Source organism: Oncorhynchus keta, chromosome 35, assembly GCF_023373465.1.
Source record: "Oncorhynchus keta strain PuntledgeMale-10-30-2019 chromosome 35, Oket_V2, whole genome shotgun sequence".
Lineage (NCBI taxonomy): Eukaryota > Metazoa > Chordata > Actinopteri > Salmoniformes > Salmonidae > Oncorhynchus > Oncorhynchus keta.
The window spans coordinates 3540389-3563166 of record NC_068455.1 but is presented as its reverse complement, the minus strand read 5'-3'; the positions used below and the strand labels follow the sequence as shown (position 1 = coordinate 3563166).

General features: G+C 51.4%; 1 protein-coding gene across 1 annotated transcript in view; it reads left to right on the top strand.

The window, feature by feature from the left end:
• The first annotated feature begins 7491 nt into the window (after window positions 1–7491).
• The window catches only part of LOC118382566 (dynactin subunit 1-like), a 266523-nt gene continuing 251236 nt past the window's right edge, over window positions 7492–22778 (top strand). Inside the window, 1 exon segment of the mRNA XM_052495983.1 lies at window positions 7492–8057. Within this exon segment, the coding sequence (XP_052351943.1) occupies window positions 8019–8057 (39 nt within the window). The 5' untranslated portion in view covers window positions 7492–8018.

The following is a 22778-nucleotide window of genomic DNA, read 5'->3' as shown; positions in this document are numbered from 1 at the left end:
AGTTGTAGGGGTTTAATGGCACAGGCAGGGAGCCCAGCCAACAGCGAGTTGCAGTAATCCAGACGGGAGATGACAAGTGCCTGGATTAGGACCTGCGCCGCTTCCTGCGTGAGGCAGGGTCGTACTCTGCGGATGTTGTAGAGCATGAACCTACAGGAACGGGCCACCGCCTTGATGTTAGTTGAGAACGACAGGGTGTTGTCCAGGATCACGCCAAGGTTCTTAGCGCTCTGGGAGGAGGACACAATGGAGTTGTCAACCGTGATGGCGAGATCATGGAACGGGCAGTCCTTCCCCGGGAAGAAGAGCAGCTCCGTCTTGCCGAGGTTCAGCTTGAGGTGGTGATCCGTCATCCACACTGATATGTCTGCCAGACATGCAGAGATGCGATTCGCCACCTGGTCATCAGAAGGGGGAAAGGAGAAGATTAATTGTGTGTCGTCTGCATAGCAATGATAGGAGAGACCATGTGAGGTTATCACAGAGCCAAGTGACTTGGTGTATAGCGAGAATAGGAGAGGGCCTAGAACAGAGCCCTGGGGGACACCAGTGGTGAGAGCGCGTGGTGAGGAGACAGATTCTCGCCACGCCACCTGGTAGGAGCGACCTGTCAGGTAGGACGCAACAAGCGTGGGCCGCGCCGGAGATGCCCAACTCGGAGAGGGTGGAGAGGAGGATCTGATGGTTCACAGTATCGAAGGCAGCCGATAGGTCTAGAAGGATGAGAGCAGAGGAGAGAGAGTTAGCTTTAGCAGTGCGGAGCGCCTCCGTGATACAGAGAAGAGCAGTCTCAGTTGAATGACTAGTCTTGAAACCTGACTGATTTGGATCAAGAAGGTCATTCAGAGAGAGATAGCGGGAGAGCTGGCCAAGGACGGCACGTTCAAGAGTTTTGGAGAGAAAAGAAAGAAGGGATACTGGTCTGTAGTTGTTGACATCGGAGGGATTGAGTGTAGGTTTTTTCAGAAGGGGTGCAACTCTCGCAGCAATGTTCCATCATCTAGTGGAAAGCCTTCCCAGAAGAGTGGAGGCTGTTATGGCAGCAATGTTCCAACATCTAGTGGAAAGCCTTCCCAGAAGAGTGGAGGCTGTTATAGCAGCAATGTTCCATCATCTAGTGGAAAACATTCCTAGAAGAGTGGAGGCTGTTATAGCAGCAATGTTCCAACATCTAGTGGAAAGCCTTCCCAGAAGAGTGGAGACTGTTATAGCAGCAATGTACCAACATCTAGTGGAAAACCTTCCTAGAAGAGTGGAGGCTGTTATAGCAGCAATGTTCCAACATCTAGTGGAAAGGTTTCCCAGGAGAGTGGAGGCTGTTATAGCAGCAATGTTCCAACATCTAGTGGAAAGCCTTCCCAGAAGAGTGGAGGCTGTTGTAGCATAAATGTTCCAACATCTAGTGGAAAGCTTTCCCAGGATAGTGGAGGCTGTTATAGCAGCAATGTTCCAACATCTAGTGGAAAGCCTTCCCAGGATAGTGGAGGCTGTTATAGCAGCAATGTTCCAACATCTAGTGGAAAGCCTTCCCAGAAGAGTGGAGGCTGTTATAGCAGCAATGTTCCAACATCTAGTGGAAAGCCTTCCCAGAAGAGTGGAGGCTGTTATAGCAGCAATGTTCCAACATCTAGTGGAAAGCCTTCCCAGAAGAGTGGAGGCTGTTATAGCAGCAATGTTCCAACATCTAGTGGAAAGCCTTCCCAGAAGAGTGGAGGCTGTTATAGCAGCAATGTTCCATCATCTAGTGGAAAACCTTCCTAGAAGAGTGGAGGCTGTTATAGCAGCAATGTTCCAACATCTAGTGGAAAGCCTTCCCAGAAGAGTGGAGGCTGTTATAGCAGCAATGTTCCAACATCTAGTGGATAGCCTTCCCAGAAGAGTGGAGGCTGTTGTAGCAGAAATGTTCCAACATCTAGTGGAAAGCCTCCCCAGAAGAGTGGAGGCTGTTATAGCAGCAATGTTCCAACATCTAGTGGAAAGCCTTCCCCAGAAGAGTGGAGGCTGTTATAGCAGCAATGTTCCAACATCTAGTGGAAAGCCTTCCCAGGAGAGTGGAGGCTGTTATAGCAGCAAAGGGCGAGGACCAACTCCATATTAAAGCCCATGGTTTTGGAATTAGATGTTGGACAAGCAGGTGTCCACATACTTTTGGTCATGTAGTGTATATCGCATATGTGAAGAACGATGACTGTCGATAATGAACAGCTGCAGTATGTCTTGATTCTACCCCGTATTATTCTGTCATATATACGCGTGTAAAAGAATATAAAGACACATGGAATTATTTTAATTTGATGGTTGACACGACTGAAAAGTAGGCGGATATTTTCGTATCTCAAATGGTACGTGAAATGTTGCTTCAGTATACTTTTCTCGAGTTGTGAATTGTGTCGCACAATGGTCAATTATCATGGTCAATAATCAATGGTCAATTATCATGGTCAATAATCAATGGTCAATTATCATGGTCAATAATCAATGGTCAATTATCATGGTCAATAATCAATCGTCAATAATCATGGTCAATAATCAATGACAAAGTTGTTGTGAAGATGGATGTTGCGCGTTTGACACAAATCGTCTGTACTAGTTGTTTCAGGCCCTGGTCTTGTCCCCGTCTTGAATACTGTCTGGTAATATGGTCAAGTGCAGCAAAGAAAAGCCTTGAAAAGCTGCAGCTCAGAACAGAGCATTATGCCTCGCCCTTTAACTGCACCTACAGAACTAACATCAACAACATGGATACCAGTCTTTCCTGGTTGAGGAGAGATTAACTGCCTCTCTTCTCATTTTTATGAGAAATATTACTGTGATGAAAATTCCATATAGTCTGTATAATCAAATAACATTCAGCTCAGACACCAATACATACCCCACAAGACATAGCACCAGGGATCTCTTCAGACACTAATACATACCCCACAAGACATGCCACCAGGGGTCTCTTCAGACACCCAGACACACCCCACAAGACATAGCACCAGGGATCTCTTCAGCCACCAATACATACCCCACAAGACATGCCACCAGGGGTCTCTTCAGACACTAATACATACCCCACAAGACATGCCACCAGGGGTCTCTTCAGACACCCAGACATACCCCACAAGACATGCCACCAGGGGTCTCTTCAGACACCAATACATACCCCACAAGACATGCCTTCAGGGGTCTCTTCAGACACTAATACATACCCCACAAGACATGCTACCAGGGATCTCTTCAGACACCCAGACATACCCCACTAGACATGCCTCCAGGGGTCTCTTCACAGTCCTCAAGTCCAAAACAAATTCACGGCAACATGCGGTATTATACAGAGCTGTGATCGCATGGAACTCCCTTCCATCTCCTATTACTCAGGCAAACAGCAAAATGACTCTTAAAGAAATCAATTAAACATCACATGGAACTCCCTTACATCTCCTATTACTCAGGCAAACAGCAAAATGACTCTTAAAGAAATCAATTAAACATCACATGGAACTGCTGAGACTGAGAGGGACACAAATACACACACTCTTGCGAGCGAGCGAGCGCGTGCGCACACACACACACACACACACACACACACACACACACACACACACACACACACACACACACACACACACACACACACACACACACACACACACACACACACACACACACACACACACACACACACTCTAGCGCACATTGTTTTTCCTAGCCACCGTGCTTCTACACCTGCATTGCTTGCTGTTTGTAGTTTTAGGCTGGGTTTCTGTACAGCACTTTGAGATATCAGCTGATGTACGAAGGGCTATATAAAATACATTTGACTTGATTGTGTAATGAATTGCAATTGCAGACAGAGATTCACATACAGATTTACCACAGTAGTCTATAGTAAAGATCTGTGTGGCGAAACAGGAGACAACACTCCTTATAGTAGTTGGTGTGGACAACCTACCGTCAATCATACCTTAACATTCTTGCACTGGATTAGATACAAAGTATCTAAGATGAGAAAAACATGTCTAGACGTTGGTTTCTCAATCTATTATCTCGTCCTTGAGGCTACGTGACTATCAGCAGTTGCAGACAATTCTCCGCCTGAGAACTAAAGCAGTACATCTCTATTTACCCAGGACTTTTCCATCATTGCACATTGCAAGCATAGAAAGGTTATCACATATACACAGTAATCATGGCATTGGGGTAACCCCAACACCCGACCCCCCCAGGTCAATGTAACACAGTAGACATAGAAGATGTTTCATTCAGTTCTGTCTGCTGTGCTCTGTGTGTTGTTAGTCTGCTCTGTCTCCACCCAGATCAGTTCTGTCTCCACCCAGATCAGTTCTGTCTCCACCCAGATCAGTTCTGTCTCCACCCAGATCAGTTCTGTCTCCACCCAGATCAGTTCTGTCACCACCCAGATCAGTTCTGTCTCCACCCAGATCAGTTCTGTCTCCACCCAGATCAGTTCTGTCTCCACCCAGATCAGTTCTGTCTCCACCCAGATCAGTTCTGTCAGCAGCCAGATCAGTTCTGTCTCCACCCAGATCAGTTCTGTCTCCACCCAGATCAGGTCTGTCTCCACCCAGATCAGTTCTGTCTCCACCCAGATCAGTTCTGTCAGCAGCCAGATCAGTTCTGTCTCCACCCAGATCAGTTCTGTCTCCACCCAGATCAGTTCTGTCTCCACCCAGATCAGTTCTGTCAGCAGCCAGATCAGTTCTGTCTCCACCCAGATCAGTTCTGTCAGCAGCCAGATCAGTTCTGTCTCCACCCAGATCAGTTCTGTCTCCACCCAGATCAGGTCTGTCAGCAGCCAGATCAGTTCTGTCAGCAGCCAGATCAGTTCTGTCTCTACCCAGATCAGTTCTGTCTCCACCCAGATCAGTTCTGTCTCCACCCAGATCAGTTCTGTCAGCAGCCAGATCAGTTCTGTCAGCAGCCAGATCAGTTCTGTCTCCACCCAGATCAGTTCTGTCTCCACCCAGATCAGTTCTGTCTCCACCCAGATCAGTTCTGTCAGCAGCCAGATCAGTTCTGTCTCCACCCAGATCAGTTCTGTCTCCACCCAGATCAGTTCTGTCTCCACCCAGATCAGTTCTGTCAGCAGCCAGATCAGTTCTGTCTCCACCCAGATCAGTTCTGTCTCCACCCAGATCAGTTCTGTCTCCACCCAGATCAGTTCTGTCAGCAGCCAGATCAGTTCTGTCTCCACCCAGATCAGTTCTGTCTCCACCCAGATCAGTTCTGTCAGCAGCCAGATCAGTTCTGTCTCCACCCAGAGTGCGGATCTAGGATCAGCTCACGGACCTGTCTATTATAATCTAAAAGGCTGAACTGATCCTAAATCAGCGCTCCTACTCCGAGACACTACGAATACGGTGCCCAGAGCTGCAGACTCTTTTAAGAGTTAATGAATGTGGCAGCATGGTTTATGCATTAGCTCGATGGTGAGATGCTGCTATGATTAATTGATTAATTCCCGCTTTTTGTTTCTCCTGGCCATGTATCATTATCTGCTGTGTGTCTACTGATATAACAGCTCTGCAAGTGTGACCTGTAGGTGGCTCTGAGAGGGGCTCAATAGGCTCTACTGTTGTTGAAGGTTAAAACTCTGCTACTGGGAACCTCTGAGAGGGGCTCAATAGTCTCTACTGTTGTTGAAGGAAAAATACAGCTACTGGGGACCTCTGAGAGGGGCTCAATAGACTCTACTGTTGTTGAAGGTTAAAACTCAGCTACTGGGAACCTCTGAGAGGGGCTCAATAGACTCTACTGTTGTTGAAGGAAAAACAAAGCTACTGGGAACCTCTGAAAGGGGCTCAATAGTCTCTACTGTTGTTGAAGGAAAAACAAAGCTACTGGGAACCTCTGAAAGGGGCTCAATAGTCTCTACTGTTGTTGAAGGAAAAATACAGCTACTGGGAACCTCTGAGAGGGGCTCAATAGACTCTACTGTTGTTGAAGGTTAAAACTCAGCTACTGGGAACCTCTGAGAGGGGCTCAATAGTCTCTACTGTTGTTGAAGGTTAAAACTCAGCTACTGGGAACCTCTGAGAGGGGCTCAATAGTCTCTACTGTTGTTGAAGGAAAAATACAGCTACTGGGAACCTCTGAAAGGGGCTCAATAGTCTCTACTGTTGTTGAAGGTTAAAACTCAGCTACTGGGAACCTCTGAGAGGGGCTCAATAGACTCTACTGTTGTTGAAGGAAAAATACAGCTACTGGGGACCTCTGAGAGCGGCTCAATAGACTCTACTGTTGTTGAAGGAAAAATACAGCTACTGGGGACCTCTGAGAGGGGCTCAATAGACTCTACTGTTGTTGAAGGTTAAAACTCTGCTACTGGGAACCTCTGAGAGCGGCTCAATAGACTCTACTGTTGTTGAAGGAAAAATACAGCTACTGGGGACCTCTGAGAGGGGCTCAATAGACTCTACTGTTGTTGAAGGTTAAAACTCTGCTACTGGGAACCTCTGAGAGCGGCTCAATAGACTCTACTGTTGTTGAAGGAAAAATACAGCTACTGGGAACCTCTGAGAGGGGCTCAATAGGCTCTACTGTTGTTGAAGGTTAAAACTCTGCTACTGGGAACCTCTGAGAGGGGCTCAATAGACTCTACTGTTGTTGAAGGTTAAAACTCTGCTACTGGGAACCTCTGAGAGGGGCTCAATAGACTCTACTGTTGTTGAAGGTTAAAACTCTGCTACTGGGAACCTCTGAGAGCGGCTCAGTAGACTCTACTGTTGTTGAAGGTTAAAACTCTGCTACTGGGAACCTCTGAGAGGGGCTCAATAGGCTCTACTGTTGTTGAAGGTTAAAACTCTGCTACTGGGAACCTCTGAGAGGGGCTCAATAGACTCTACTGTTGTTGAAGGAAAAATACAGCTACTGGGAACCTCTGAGAGGGGCTCAATAGACTCTACTGTTGTTGAAGGAAAAATACAGCTACTGGGAACCTCTGAGAGGGGCTCAATAGACTCTACTGTTGTTGAAGGTTAAAACTCTGCTACTGGGAACCTCTGAGAGGGGCTCAATAGGCTCTACTGTTGTTGAAGGTTAAAACTCTGCTACTGGGAACCTCTGAGAGGGGCTCAATAGACTCTACTGTTGTTGAAGGTTAAAACTCTGCTACTGGGAACCTCTGAGAGGGGCTCAATAGACTCTACTGTTGTTGAAGGAAAAATACAGCTACTGGGAACCTCTGAGAGGGGCTCAATAGACTCTACTGTTGTTGAAGGAAAAATACAGCTACTGGGAACCTCTGAGAGGGGCTCAATAGACTCTACTGTTGTTGAAGGTCAAATTAAACAGTTTTTCCCCGTACTGTGGAATGCAGCTCTGTGTCGTTGGAGTGTTTGCCTCTCCTATATGTCTGATGGATCAGCTTTGAAAAGGCTTTGTTTGTGTCATGGATGATAAACCCGGCTGCCTTTAAGACCCAGTAGCTCCCTGGGCCTAGCAATCCACCCTCCCTGCCTGCCTCCTGCAGAGAACAAGCTAGAGCATACACTAGCGCAGTGCTACCTCTCTCTGCTCTCAGCTGATGCACTCACAGCACAGACAGCAGACCAACCCTGCCTGTAGTTTCTTTCTCTGCTCTGTTTTTCCTTCTCTCTCCATTCATCCTCCTCTCCTCCAGGGCCCGGCGTCTACTCTGAAGTCTGCAGTCGGAGGCTGAGGCTGTTTCCTGTCAGTGCAGAGCGCCGTCTGTGAGCCCAGACAGCGAGCCAGGATATACATCTCTCTCTCCCACCTCTCTCCTGACCAGACAGGGAGGAAATCAGCAGGACCAACGAGGAGTAGGGAAGTTGTCCCTGGGCTGTGGCTGTGTGGACTAGAGGGGGTCGAGGCCTATAGAAGAGAGGCGACCTAGAGGATTATCGAGAGAGAGACTCTCTAGAAGCATCACTGAACCCCCCCCTCCACACCGGCAATACCTCCCCCCCACACCGACGACGTCACCTTCTCCTCCTCATTGTTATAAGAGCAGACAGGCCAGCGTGGAGCCTGGCAAAGACCGGAGAATCAGCATGTCGTCTCAGACTACTAGGAGGAATGTATACACCCGGGTGAGTGTCTGGTAGGGGGCTGGCTGTATAGAGGAGTGGGTTAGTGTCTGGTAGGGGGCTGCCTATATAGAGGAGTGGGTTAGTGTCTGGGAGGGGGCTGCCTGTATAGAGGAGTGGGTTAGTGTCTGGTAGGAGGCTGCCTATATAGAGGAGTGGGTTAGTGTCTGGTAGGGGGCTGCCTATATAGAGGACATGGTTAGTGTCTGGTAGGGGGCTGCCTATATAGAGGAGTGGGTTAGTGTCTGGGAGGGGGCTGCCTATATAGAGGAGTGGGTTAGTGTCTGGTAGGGGGCTACCTGTATAGAGGAGTGGGTTAGTGTCTGGTAGGGGGCTGCCTATATAGAGGAGTGGGTTAGTGTCTGGTAGGGGGCTCCCTATATAGAGGACATGGTTAGTGTCTGGTAGGGGGCTGCCTATATAGAGGAGTGGGTTAGTGTCTGGTAGGGGGCTGCCTATATAGAGGAGTGGGTTAGTGTCTGGTAGGGGGCTGCCTGTATAGAGGACATGGTTAGTGTCTGGTAGGGGGCTGCCTATATAGAGGAGTGGGTTAGTGTCTGGTAGGGGGCTGCCTATATAGAGGAGTGGGTTAGTGTCTGGTAGGGGGCTGGCTGTATAGAGGAGTGGGTTAGTGTCTGGTAGGGGGCTGCCTATATAGAGGACATGGTTAGTGTCTGGGAGGGGGCTGCCTATATAGAGGAGTGGGTTAGTGTCTGGTAGGGGGCTGCCTGTATAGAGGAGTGGGTTAGTGTCTGGTAGGGGGCTGCCTATATAGAGGAGTGGGTTAGTGTCTGGTAGGGGGCTGCCTATATAGAGGAGTGGGTTAGTGTCTGGTAGGGGGCTCCCTATATAGAGGACATGGTTAGTGTCTGGTAGGAGGCTGCCTATATAGAGGAGTGGGTTAGTGTCTGGTAGGGGGCTGCCTATATAGAGGAGTGGGTTAGTGTCTGGTAGGGGGCTGCCTATATAGAGGAGTGGGTTAGTGTCTGGTAGGGGGCTGCCTATATAGAGGAGTGGGTTAGTGTCTGGTAGGGGGCTGCCTATATAGAGGAGTGGGTTAGTGTCTGGTAGGGGGCTGCCTATATAGAGGACATGGTTAGTGTCTGGTAGGAGGCTGCCTATATAGAGGAGTGGGTTAGTGTCTGGTAGGGGGCTGCCTATATAGAGGACATGGTTAGTGTCTGGTAGGAGGCTGCCTATATAGAGGAGTGGGTTAGTGTCTGGTAGGGGGCTGCCTATATAGAGGAGTGGGTTAGTGTCTGGTAGGGGCTGCCTATATAGAGGAGTGGGTTAGTGTCTGGTAGGGGGCCTATATAGAGGACATGGTTAGTGTCTGGTAGGAGGCTGCCTATATAGAGGAGTGGGTTAGTGTCTGGTAGGGGGCTGCCTATATAGAGGAGTGGGTTAGTGTCTGGTAGGGGGCTGCCTATATAGAGGACATGGTTAGTGTCTGGTAGGAGGCTGCTATATAGAGGAGTGGGTTAGTGTCTGGTAGGGGCTGCCTATATAGAGGAGTGGGTTAGTGTCTGGTAGGGGCTGCCTATATAGAGGAGTGGGTTAGTGTCTGGGAGGGGGCTGCCTGTATAGAGGAGTGGGTTAGTGTCTGGTAGGGGGCTGCCTGTGTAGAGGAGTGGGTTAGTGTCTGGTAGGGGGCTGCCTATATAGAGGAGTGGGTTAGTGTCTGGTAGGGGGCTGCCTATATAGAGGAGTGGGTTAGTGTCTGGTAGGGGCTGCCTATATAGAGGAGTGGGTTAGTGTCTGGGAGGGGCTGCCTGTATAGAGGAGTGGGTTAGTGTCTGGTAGGGGCTGCCTGTGTAGAGGAGTGGGTTAGTGTCTGGTAGGGGGCTGCCTATACAGAGGAGTGGGTTAGTGTCTGGGAGGGGGCTGCCTATATAGAGGAGTGGGTTAGTGTCTGGTAGGGGGCTGCCTGTATAGAGGACATGGTTAGTGTCTGGGAGGGGGCTGCCTATATAGAGGAGAGGGTTAGTGTCTGGGAGGGGGCTGCCTATATAGAGGACATGGTTAGTGTCTCGGAGGGGGCTGCCTATATAGAGGAGTGGGTTAGTGTCTGGTAGGGGGCTGCCTGTATAGAGGACATGGTTAGTGTCTGGGAGGGGGCTGCCTATATAGAGGAGTGGGTTAGTGTCTGGTAGGGGGCTGCCTATATAGAGGAGTGGGTTAGTGTCTGGTAGGGGGCTGCCTGTGTAGAGGAGTGGGTTAGTGTCTGGTAGGGGGCTGCCTATAGAGGAGTGGGTTAGTGTCTGGTAGGGGGCTGCCTATATAGAGGAGTGGGTTAGTGTCTGGTAGGGGGCTGCCTATATAGAGGAGTGGGTTAGTGTCTGGTAGGGGGCTGCCTATATAGAGGAGTGGGTTAGTGTCTGGGAGGGGCTGCCTATATAGAGGAGTGGGTTAGTGTCTGGTAGGGGCTGCCTATATAGAGGAGTGGGTTAGTGTCTGGTAGGGGGCTGCCTATATAGAGGACATGGTTAGTGTCTGGTAGGGGGCTGCCTATATAGAGGAGTGGGTTAGTGTCTGGTAGGGGCTGCCCTATAGAGGACATGGTTAGTGTCTGGTAGGGGGCTGCCTATATAGAGGAGTGGGTTAGTGTCTGGTAGGGGCTGCCTATAGAGGAGTGGGTTAGTGTCTGGTAGGGGCTGCCTATATAGAGGACATGGTTAGTGTCTGGTAGGGGGCTGCCTATATAGAGGACATGGTTAGTGTCTGGTAGGGGCTGCCTATATAGAGGTGGGTTAGTGTCTGGTAGGGGCTGCCTGTATAGAGGAGTGGGTTAGTGTCTGGTAGGGGCTGCCTGTATAGAGGACATGGTTAGTGTCTGGTAGGGGGCTGCCTATATAGAGGACATGGTTAGTGTCTGGTAGGGGCTGCCTATATAGAGGAGTGGGTTAGTGTCTGGTAGGGGCTGCCTATAGAGAGGACATGGTTAGTGTCTGGTAGGGGCTGCCTGTATAGAGGAGTGGGTTAGTGTCTGGTAGGGAGCTGCCTATATAGAGGACATGGTTAGTGTCTGGGAGGGGGCTGCCTGTATAGAGGACATGGTTAGTGTCTGGGAGGGGGCTGCCTATATAGAGGAGTGGGTTAGTGTCTGGTAGGGGGCTGCCTGTATAGAGGACATGGTTAGTGTCTGGTAGGGGGCTGCCTATATAGAGGAGTGGGTTAGTGTCTGGTAGGGGGCTGCCTATTTAGAGGACATGGTTAGTGTCTGGTAGGGGGCTACCTATATAGAGGACATGGTTAGTGTCTGGTAGGGGGCTGCCTATATAGAGGAGTGGGTTAGTGTCTGGTAGGGGGCTGCCTGTATAGAGGACATGGTTAGTGTCTGGGAGGGGGCTGCCTATATAGAGGAGTGGGTTAGTGTCTGGTAGGGGGCTGCCTATATAGAGGACATGGTTAGTGTCTGGGAGGGGGCTGCCTATATAGAGGACATGGTTAGTGTCTGGTAGGGGGCTGCCTATATAGAGGACATGGTTAGTGTCTGGTAGGGGCTGCCTGTATAGAGGAGTGGGTTAGTGTCTGGTAGGGGCTGCCTATATAGAGGAGTGGGTTAGTGTCTGGTAGGGGGCTGCCTATATAGAGGAGTGGGTTAGTGTCTGGTAGGGGGCTGCCTATATAGAGGAGTGGGTTAGTGTCTGGTAGGAGTGGGGGGCTGGTAGGGCTGCCTATATAGAGGAGTGGGTTAGTGTCTGGTAGGGGCTGCCTATATAGAGGAGTGGGTTAGTGTCTGGTAGGGGCTGCCTATATAGAGGAGTGGGTTAGTGTCTGGTAGGGGGCTGCCTATATAGAGGAGTGGGGGTTAGTGTCTGGTAGGGGGCTGCCTATATAGAGGAGTGGGTTAGTGTCTGGTAGGGGGCTGCCTATATAGAGGAGTGGGTTAGTGTCTGGGAGGGGGCTGCCTATATAGAGGAGTGGGTTAGTGTCTGGTAGGGGGCTGCCTATATAGAGGAGTGGGTTAGTGTCTAGTAGGGGGCTGCCTGTATAGAGGAGTGGGTTAGTGTCTGGTAGGGGGCTGCCTATATAGAGGACATGGTTAGTGTCTGAGAGGGGCTGCCTATATAGAGGAGTGGGTTAGTGTCTGGTAGGGGGCTGCCTGTATAGAGGACATGGTTAGTGTCTGGTAGGGGGCTGCCTATATAGAGGAGTGGGTTAGTGTCTGGTAGGGGGCTACCTATATAGAGGACATGGTTAGTGTCTGGTAGGGGGCTGCCTATATAGAGGAGTGGGTTAGTGTCTGGTAGGGGGCTGCCTGTATAGAGGACATGGTTAGTGTCTGGGAGGGGCTGCCTATATAGAGGAGTGGGTTAGTGTCTGGTAGGGGCTGGCTGTGTAGAGGAGTGGGTTAGTGTCTGGTAGGGGCTGCCTATATAGAGGACATGGTTAGTGTCTGGTAGGGGGCTGCCTATATAGAGGAGTGGGTTAGTGTCTGGTAGGGGCTGCCTATATAGAGGAGTGGGTTAGTGTCTGGTAGGGGCTGCCTATATAGAGGAGTGGGTTAGTGTCTGGTAGGGGCTGCCTATATAGAGGAGTGGGTTAGTGTCTGGTAGGGGGCTGCCTATATAGAGGACATGGTTAGTGTCTGGTAGGGGCTGCCTGTATAGAGGAGTGGGTTAGTGTCTGGTAGGGGGCTGCCTATATAGAGGAGTGGGTTAGTGTCTGGTAGGGGCTGCCTATATAGAGGAGTGTATTAGTGTCTGGTAGGGGGCTGCCTATATAGAGGAGTGGGTTAGTGTCTGGTAGGGGGCTGCCTATATAGAGGAGTGGAGTAGTGTCTGGTAGGGGGCTGCCTATATAGAGGAGTGGGTTAGTGTCTGGTAGGGGGCTGCCTATATAGAGGAGTGGGTTAGTGTCTGGGAGGGGCTGCCTATATAGAGGAGTGGGTTAGTGTCTGGTAGGGGGCTGCCTATATAGAGGAGTGGGTTAGTGTCTAGTAGGGGCTGCCTGTATAGAGGAGTGGGTTAGTGTCTGGTAGGGGCTGCCTATATAGAGGACATGGTTAGTGTCTGGGAGGGCTGCCTATATAGAGGAGTGGGTTAGTGTCTGGTAGGGGCTGCCTATATAGAGGAGTGGGTTAGTGTCTGGTAGGGGCTGCCTATATAGAGGATATGGTTAGTGTCTGGTAGGAGGCTGCCTATATAGAGGAGTGGGTTAGTGTCTGGTAGGGGGCTGCCTATATAGAGGAGTGGGTTAGTGTCTGGTAGGGGCTGCCTATATAGAGGAGTGGGTTAGTGTCTGGTAGGGGCTGCCTATATAGAGGAGTGGGTTAGTGTCTGGTAGGGGGCTGCCTATATAGAGGAGTGGGTTAGTGTCTGGTAGGGGGCTCCCTATATAGAGGACATGGTTAGTGTCTGGTAGGAGGCTGCCTATATAGAGGAGTGGGTTAGTGTCTGGTAGGGGGCTGCCTATATAGAGGAGTGGGTTAGTGTCTGGTAGGGGGCTGCCTATATAGAGGACATGGTTAGTGTCTGGTAGGAGGCTGCCTATATAGAGGAGTGGGTTAGTGTCTGGTAGGGGGCTGCCTATATAGAGGAGTGGGTTAGTGTCTGGTAGGGGGCTGCCTATATAGAGGAGTGGGTTAGTGTCTGGGAGGGGGCTGCCTGTATAGAGGAGTGGGTTAGTGTCTGGTAGGGGGCTGCCTGTGTAGAGGAGTGGGTTAGTGTCTGGTAGGGGGCTGCCTATATAGAGGAGTGGGTTAGTGTCTGGTAGGGGGCTGCCTATATAGAGGAGTGGGTTAGTGTCTGGTAGGGGGCTGCCTATATAGAGGAGTGGGTTAGTGTCTGGGAGGGGGCTGCCTGTATAGAGGAGTGGGTTAGTGTCTGGTAGGGGGCTGCCTGTGTAGAGGAGTGGGTTAGTGTCTGGTAGGGGGCTGCCTATACAGAGGAGTGGGTTAGTGTCTGGGAGGGGGCTGCCTATATAGAGGAGTGGGTTAGTGTCTGGTAGGGGGCTGCCTGTATAGAGGACATGGTTAGTGTCTGGGAGGGGGCTGCCTATATAGAGGAGTGGGTTAGTGTCTGGTAGGGGCTGCCTATATAGAGGACATGGTTAGTGTCTCGGAGGGGGCTGCCTATATAGAGGAGTGGGTTAGTGTCTGGTAGGGGCTGCCTGTATAGAGGACATGGTTAGTGTCTGGGAGGGGGCTGCCTATATAGAGGAGTGGGTTAGTGTCTGGTAGGGGCTGCCTATATAGAGGAGTGGGTTAGTGTCTGGTAGGGGCTGCCTGTGTAGAGGAGTGGGTTAGTGTCTGGTAGGGGGCTGCCTATATAGAGGAGTGGGTTAGTGTCTGGTAGGGGCTGCCTATATAGAGGAGTGGGTTAGTGTCTGGTAGGGGGCTGCCTATATAGAGGAGTGGGTTAGTGTCTGGTAGGGGGCTGCCTATATAGAGGAGTGGGTTAGTGTCTGGGAGGGGGCTGCCTATATAGAGGAGTGGGTTAGTGTCTGGTAGGGGGCTGCCTATATAGAGGAGTGGGTTAGTGTCTGGTAGGGGGCTGCCTATATAGAGGACATGGTTAGTGTCTGGTAGGGGGCTGCCTATATAGAGGAGTGGGTTAGTGTCTGGTAGGGGGCTGCCTATATAGAGGACATGGTTAGTGTCTGGTAGGGGGCTGCCTATATAGAGGAGTGGGTTAGTGTCTGGTAGGGGGCTGCCTATATAGAGGAGTGGGTTAGTGTCTGGTAGGGGGCTGCCTATATAGAGGACATGGTTAGTGTCTGGTAGGGGGCTGCCTATATAGAGGACATGGTTAGTGTCTGGTAGGGGGCTGCCTATATAGAGGAGTGGGTTAGTGTCTGGTAGGGGGCTGCCTGTATAGAGGAGTGGGTTAGTGTCTGGTAGGGGGCTGCCTGTATAGAGGACATGGTTAGTGTCTGGTAGGGGGCTGCCTATATAGAGGACATGGTTAGTGTCTGGTAGGGGGCTGCCTATATAGAGGAGTGGGTTAGTGTCTGGTAGGGGGCTGCCTATATAGAGGACATGGTTAGTGTCTGGTAGGGGGCTGCCTGTATAGAGGAGTGGGTTAGTGTCTGGTAGGGGGCTGCCTATATAGAGGACATGGTTAGTGTCTGGGAGGGGGCTGCCTGTATAGAGGACATGGTTAGTGTCTGGGAGGGGGCTGCCTATATAGAGGAGTGGGTTAGTGTCTGGTAGGGGGCTGCCTGTATAGAGGACATGGTTAGTGTCTGGTAGGGGGCTACCTATATAGAGGAGTGGGTTAGTGTCTGGTAGGGGGCTGCCTATTTAGAGGACATGGTTAGTGTCTGGTAGGGGGCTACCTATATAGAGGACATGGTTAGTGTCTGGTAGGGGGCTGCCTATATAGAGGAGTGGGTTAGTGTCTGGTAGGGGGCTGCCTGTATAGAGGACATGGTTAGTGTCTGGGAGGGGGCTGCCTATATAGAGGAGTGGGTTAGTGTCTGGTAGGGGGCTGCCTATATAGAGGACATGGTTAGTGTCTGGGAGGGGGCTGCCTATATAGAGGACATGGTTAGTGTCTGGTAGGGGGCTGCCTATATAGAGGACATGGTTAGTGTCTGGTAGGGGGCTGCCTGTATAGAGGAGTGGGTTAGTGTCTGGTAGGGGGCTGCCTATATAGAGGAGTGGGTTAGTGTCTGGTAGGGGGCTGCCTATATAGAGGAGTGGGTTAGTGTCTGGTAGGGGCTGCCTATATAGAGGAGTGGGTTAGTGTCTGGTAGGGGCTGCCTATATAGAGGAGTGGGTTAGTGTCTGGTAGGGGCTGCCTATAGAGGAGTGGGTTAGTGTCTGGGAGGGGCTGCCTATATAGAGGAGTGGGTTAGTGTCTGGTAGGGGGCTGCCTATAGAGGAGTGGGGTAGTGTCTGGTAGGGGGCTGCCTATATAGAGGAGTGGGTTAGTGTCTGGTAGGGGGCTGCCTATATAGAGGAGTGGGTTAGTGTCTGGTAGGGGGCTGCCTATATAGAGGAGTGGGTTAGTGTCTGGGAGGGGCTGCCTATATAGAGGAGTGGGTTAGTGTCTGGTAGGGGGCTGCCTATATAGAGGAGTGGGTTAGTGTCTAGTAGGGGCTGCCTGTATAGAGGAGTGGGTTAGTGTCTGGTAGGGGGCTGCCTATATAGAGGACATGGTTAGTGTCTGAGAGGGGGCTGCCTATATAGAGGAGTGGGTTAGTGTCTGGTAGGGGGCTGCCTGTATAGAGGACATGGTTAGTGTCTGGTAGGGGGCTGCCTATATAGAGGAGTGGGTTAGTGTCTGGTAGGGGGCTACCTATATAGAGGACATGGTTAGTGTCTGGTAGGGGGCTGCCTATAGAGGAGTGGGTTAGTGTCTGGTAGGGGGCTGCCTGTATAGAGGACATGGTTAGTGTCTGGGAGGGGCTGCCTATATAGAGGAGTGGGTTAGTGTCTGGTAGGGGGCTGGCTGTGTAGAGGAGTGGGTTAGTGTCTGGTGTATAGAGGACATGGTTAGTGTCTGGTAGGGGCTGCCTATATAGAGGAGTGGGTTAGTGTCTGGTAGGGGGCTGCCTATATAGAGGAGTGGGTTAGTGTCTGGTAGGGGGCTGCCTATATAGAGGAGTGGGTTAGTGTCTGGTAGGGGCTGCCTATATAGAGGAGTGGGTTAGTGTCTGGTAGGGGGCTGCCTATATAGAGGACATGGTTAGTGTCTGGTAGGGGGCTGCCTATAGAGGAGTGGGTTAGTGTCTGGTAGGGGGCTGCCTATATAGAGGAGTGGGTTAGTGTCTGGTAGGGGGCTGCCTATATAGAGGAGTGGGTTAGTGTCTGGTAGGGGGCTGCCTATATAGAGGAGTGGGTTAGTGTCTGGTAGGGGCTGCCTATATAGAGGAGTGGGTTAGTGTCTGGTAGGGGCTGCCTATATAGAGGAGTGGGTTAGTGTCTGGTAGGGGGCTGCCTATATAGAGGAGTGGGTTAGTGTCTGGGAGGGGGCTGCCTATATAGAGGAGTGGGTTAGTGTCTGGTAGGGGGCTGCCTATATAGAGGAGTGGGTTAGTGTCTAGTAGGGGGCTGCCTGTATAGAGGAGTGGGTTAGTGTCTGGTAGGGGGCTGCCTATATAGAGGACATGGTTAGTGTCTGGGAGGGGGCTGCCTATATAGAGGAGTGGGTTAGTGTCTGGTAGGGGGCTGCCTGTATAGAGGACATGGTTAGTGTCTGGTAGGAGGCTGCCTATATAGAGGAGTGGGTTAGTGTCTGGTAGGGGGCTGCCTATATAGAGGAGTGGGTTAGTGTCTGGTAGGGGGCTGCCTATATAGAGGAGTGGGTTAGTGTCTGGGAGGGGGCTGCCTATATAGAAGAGTGGGTTAGTGTCTGGTAGGGGGCTGCCTATATAGAGGAGTGGGTTAGTGTCTGGTAGGGGGCTGCCTATATAGAGGAGTGGGTTAGTGTCTGGGAGGGGGCTGCCTATATAGAGGAGTGGGTTAGTGTCTGGTAGGGGGCTGCCTATATAGAGGAGTGGGTTAGTGTCTGGTAGGGGGCTGCCTATATAGAGGAGTGGGTTAGTGTCTGGTAGGGGGCTGCCTATATAGAGGAGTGGGTTAGTGTCTGGGAGGGGGCTGCCTATATAGAGGAGTGGGTTAGTGTCTGGTAGGGGGCTGCCTATATAGAGGAGTGGGGTAGTGTCTGGTAGGGGGCTGCCTATATAGAGGAGTGGGTTAGTGTCTGGTAGGGGGCTGCCTATATAGAGGAGTGGGTTAGTGTCTGGTAGGGGGCTGCCTATATAGAGGAGTGGGTTAGTGTCTGGGAGGGGCTGCCTATATAGAGGAGTGGGTTAGTGTCTGGTAGGGGGGCTGCCTATATAGAGGAGTGGGTTAGTGTCTAGTAGGGGCTGCCTGTATAGAGGAGTGGGTTAGTGTCTGGTAGGGGGCTGCCTATATAGAGGACATGGTTAGTGTCTGGTAGGGGGCTGCCTATATAGAGGAGTGGGTTAGTGTCTGGTAGGGGGCTACCTATATAGAGGAGTGGGTTAGTGTCTGGTAGGGGGCTGCCTGTATAGAGGACATGGTTAGTGTCTGGTAGGGGGCTGCCTATATAGAGGAGTGGGTTAGTGTCTGGTAGGGGGCTACCTATATAGAGGACATGGTTAGTGTCTGGTAGGGGGCTGCCTATATAGAGGAGTGGGTTAGTGTCTGGTAGGGGGCTGCCTGTATAGAGGACATGGTTAGTGTCTGGGAGGGGGCTGCCTATATAGAGGAGTGGGTTAGTGTCTGGTAGGGGGCTGGCTGTGTAGAGGAGTGGGTTAGTGTCTGGTAGGGGGCTGCCTATATAGAGGACATGGTTAGTGTCTGGTAGGGGGCTGCCTATATAGAGGAGTGGGTTAGTGTCTGGTAGGGGGCTGCCTATATAGAGGAGTGGGTTAGTGTCTGGTAGGGGGCTGCCTATATAGAGGAGTGGGTTAGTGTCTGGTAGGGGGCTGCCTATATAGAGGAGTGGGTTAGTGTCTGGTAGGGGGCTGCCTATATAGAGGACATGGTTAGTGTCTGGTAGGGGGCTGCCTGTATAGAGGAGTGGGTTAGTGTCTGGTAGGGGGCTGCCTATATAGAGGAGTGGGTTAGTGTCTGGTAGGGGGCTGCCTATATAGAGGAGTGGGTTAGTGTCTGGTAGGGGGCTGCCTATATAGAGGAGTGGGTTAGTGTCTGGTAGGGGGCTGCCTATATAGAGGAGTGGGTTAGTGTCTGGTAGGGGCTGCCTATATAGAGGAGTGGGTTAGTGTCTGGTAGGGGCTGCCTATATAGAGGAGTGGGTTAGTGTCTGGGAGGGGGCTGCCTATAGAGGAGTGGGTTAGTGTCTGGTAGGGGGCTGCCTATATAGAGGAGTGGGTTAGTGTCTAGTAGGGGCTGCCTGTATAGAGGAGTGGGTTAGTGTCTGGTAGGGGCTGCCTATATAGAGGACATGGTTAGTGTCTGGGAGGGGCTGCCTATATAGAGGAGTGGGTTAGTGTCTGGTAGGGGGCTGCCTGTATAGAGGACATGGTTAGTGTCTGGTAGGAGGCTGCCTATATAGAGGAGTGGGTTAGTGTCTGGTAGGGGCTGCCTATATAGAGGAGTGGGTTAGTGTCTGGTAGGGGCTGCCTATATAGAGGAGTGGGTTAGTGTCTGGGAGGGGCTGCCTATATAGAAGAGTGGGTTAGTGTCTGGTAGGGGGCTGCCTATATAGAGGAGTGGGTTAGTGTCTTGTAGGGGGCTGCCTATATAGAGGAGTGGGTTAGTGTCTGGTAGGGGGCTGCCTATATAGAGGAGTGGGTTAGTGTCTGGTAGGGGGCTGCCTATATAGAGGACATGGTTAGTGTCTGGTAGGGGGCTGCCTGTATAGAGGAGTGGGTTAGTGTCTGGTAGGGGGCTGCCTATATAGAGGAGTGGGTTAGTGTCTGGTAGGGGGCTGCCTATATAGAGGAGTGGGTTAGTGTCTGGTAGGGGGCTGCCTATATAGAGGAGTGGGTTAGTGTCTGGTAGGGGGCTGCCTATATAGAGGAGTGGGTTAGTGTCTGGTAGGGGGCTGCCTATATAGAGGAGTGGGTTAGTGTCTGGTAGGGGGCTGCCTATATAGAGGAGTGGGTTAGTGTCTGGGAGGGGCTGCCTATATAGAGGAGTGGGTTAGTGTCTGGTAGGGGCTGCCTATATAGAGGAGTGGGTTAGTGTCTAGTAGGGGGCTGCCTGTATAGAGGAGTGGGTTAGTGTCTGGTAGGGGGCTGCCTATATAGAGGACATGGTTAGTGTCTGGGAGGGCTGCCTATATAGAGGAGTGGGTTAGTGTCTGGTAGGGGGCTGCCTGTATAGAGGACATGGTTAGTGTCTGGTAGGAGGCTGCCTATATAGAGGAGTGGGTTAGTGTCTGGTAGGGGCTGCCTATATAGAGGAGTGGGTTAGTGTCTGGTAGGGGCTGCCTATATAGAGGAGTGGGTTAGTGTCTGGGAGGGGGCTGCCTATATAGAAGAGTGGGTTAGTGTCTGGTAGGGGGCTGCCTATATAGAGGAGTGGGTTAGTGTCTTGTAGGGGGCTGCTTATATAGAGGAGTGGGTTAGTGTCTGGGAGGGGGCTGCCTATATAGAGGAGTGGGTTAGTGTCTGGTAGGGGGCTGCCTATATAGAGGAGTGGGTTAGTGTCTGGTAGGGGGCTGCCTATATAGAGGAGTGGGTTAGTGTCTGGGAGGGGGCTGCCTATATAGAGGAGTGGGTTAGTGTCTGGGAGGGGGCTGCCTATATAGAGGAGTGGGTTAGTGTCTGGTAGGGGGCTGCCTATATAGAGGAGTGGGTTAGTGTCTGGTAGGGGGCTGCCTATATAGAGGAGTGGGTTAGTGTCTGGTAGGGGGCTGCCTATATAGAGGAGTGGGTTAGTGTCTGGTAGGGGGCTGCCTATATAGAGGAGTGGGTTAGTGTCTGGTAGGGGGCTGCCTATATAGAGGAGTGGGTTAGTGTCTGGGAGGGGGCTGCCTATATAGAGGAGTGTGTTAGTGTCTGGTAGGGGGCTGCCTGTATAGAGGAGTGGGTTAGTGTCTGGTAGGGGGCTGCCTATATAGAGGAGTGGGTTAGTGTCTGGTAGGGGGCTACCTATATAGAGGAGTGTGTTAGTGTCTGGTAGGGGGCTGCCTATATAGAGGAGTGGGTTAGTGTCTGGTAGGGGGCTGCCTTTATAGAGGAGTGGGTTAGTATATATAATAATATATGCCATTTAGCAGACGCTTTTATCCAAAGCGACTTACAGTCATGTGTGCATACATTCTACGTATGGGTGGTCCCGGGAATCGAACCCACTACCCTGGCGTTACAAGCGCCATGCTCTACCAACTGAGCTACAGAAGGACCACTAGTGTCTGGTAGGGGGCTGCCTATATAGAGGAGTGGGTTAGTGTCTGGTAGGGGGCTGCCTGTATAGAGGACATGGTTAGTGTCTGGTAGGGGGCTGCCTATATAGAGGCGTGGGTTAGTGTCTGGTAGGGGGCTGCCTATATAGAGGAGTGGGTTAGTGTCTGGTAGGGGGCTGCCTATATAGAGGAGTGGGTTAGTGTCTGGTAGGGGCTGCCTATATAGAGCAGTGGGTTAGTGTCTGGTAGGGGCTGCCTATATAGAGGAGTGGGTTAGTGTCTGGTAGGGGGCTGCCTATATAGAGGAGTGGGTTAGTGTCTGGTAGGGGCTCCCTATATAGAGGACATGGTTAGTGTCTGGTAGGAGGCTGCCTATATAGAGGAGTGGGTTAGTGTCTGGTAGGGGGCTGCCTATATAGAGGAGTGGGTTAGTGTCTGGTAGGGGCTGCCTATATAGAGGACATGGTTAGTGTCTGGTAGGAGGCTGCCTATATAGAGGAGTGGGTTAGTGTCTGGTAGGGGCTGCCTATATAGAGGAGTGGGTTAGTGTCTGGTAGGGGCTGCCTATATAGAGGAGTGGGTTAGAGTCTGGGAGGGGGCTGCCTGTATAGAGGAGTGGGTTAGTGTCTGGTAGGGGGCTGCCTGTATAGAGGAGTGGGTTAGTGTCTGGTAGGGGGCTGCCTATATAGAGGAGTGGGTTAGTGTCTGGTAGGGGGCTGCCTGTATAGAGGACATGGTTAGTGTCTGGTAGGGGGCTGCCTATATAGAGGCGTGGGTTAGTGTCTGGTAGGGGGCTGCCTATATAGAGGAGTGGGTTAGTGTCTGGTAGGGGGCTGCCTGTATAGAGGAGTGGGTTAGTGTCTGGTAGGGGGCTGCCTATATAGAGGAGTGGGTTAGTGTCTGGTAGGGGGCTGCCTATATAGAGGAGTGGGTTAGTGTCTGGTAGGGGGCTGCCTGTATAGAGGACATGGTTAGTGTCTGGTAGGGGGCTGCCTGTATAGAGGAGTGGGTTAGTGTCTGGTAGGGGGCTGCCTGTATAGAGGAGTGGGTTAGTGTCTGGTAGGGGGCTGCCTGTATAGAGGACATGGTTAGTGTCTGGTAGGGGGCTGCCTATATAGAGGACATGGTTAGTGTCTGGTAGGGGGCTGCCTATATAGAGGACATGGTTAGTGTCTGGTAGGGGGCTGCCTATATAGAGGACATGGTTAGTGTCTGGTAGGGGGCTGCCTATATAGAGGACATGGTTAGTGTCTGGTAGGGGGCTGCCTATATAGAGGACATGGTTAGTGTCTGGTAGGGGGCTGCCTATATAGAGGAGTGGGTTAGTGTCTGGTAGGGGGCTGCCTATATAGAGGACATGGTTAGTGTCTGGTAGGGGGCTGCCTATATAGAGGACATGGTTAGTGTCTGGTAGGGGGCTGCCTGTATAGAGGAGTGTGTTGACTGTTAGCCTACCTACAGTCAATGGGTGTGTTGACTGTTAACCTACCTACAGTCAATGGGTGTGTTGACTGTTAACCTACCTACAGTCAATGGGTGTGTTGACTGTTAGCCAACCTACTTACTCTACGTACTGTTTCCGATGTTGTTTATGTGCAGTCTGGATGAGAGGAGTGGGTTAGTGTCTGGTAGGGGGCTGCCTGTATAGAGGAGTGGGTTAGTGTCTGGTAGGGGGCTGCCTGTATAGAGGAGTGGGTTAGTGTCTGGTAGGGGGCTGCCTGTATAGAGGAGTGGGTTAGTGTCTGGTAGGGGGCTGCCTGTATAGAGGACATGGTTAGTGTCTGGTAGGGGGCTGCCTGTATAGAGGACATGGTTAGTGTCTGGTAGGGGGCTGCCTATATAGAGGAGTGGGTTAGTGTCTGGTAGGGGGCTCCTATATAGAGGACATGGTTAGTGTCTGGTAGGGGCTGCCTATATAGAGGAGTGGGTTAGT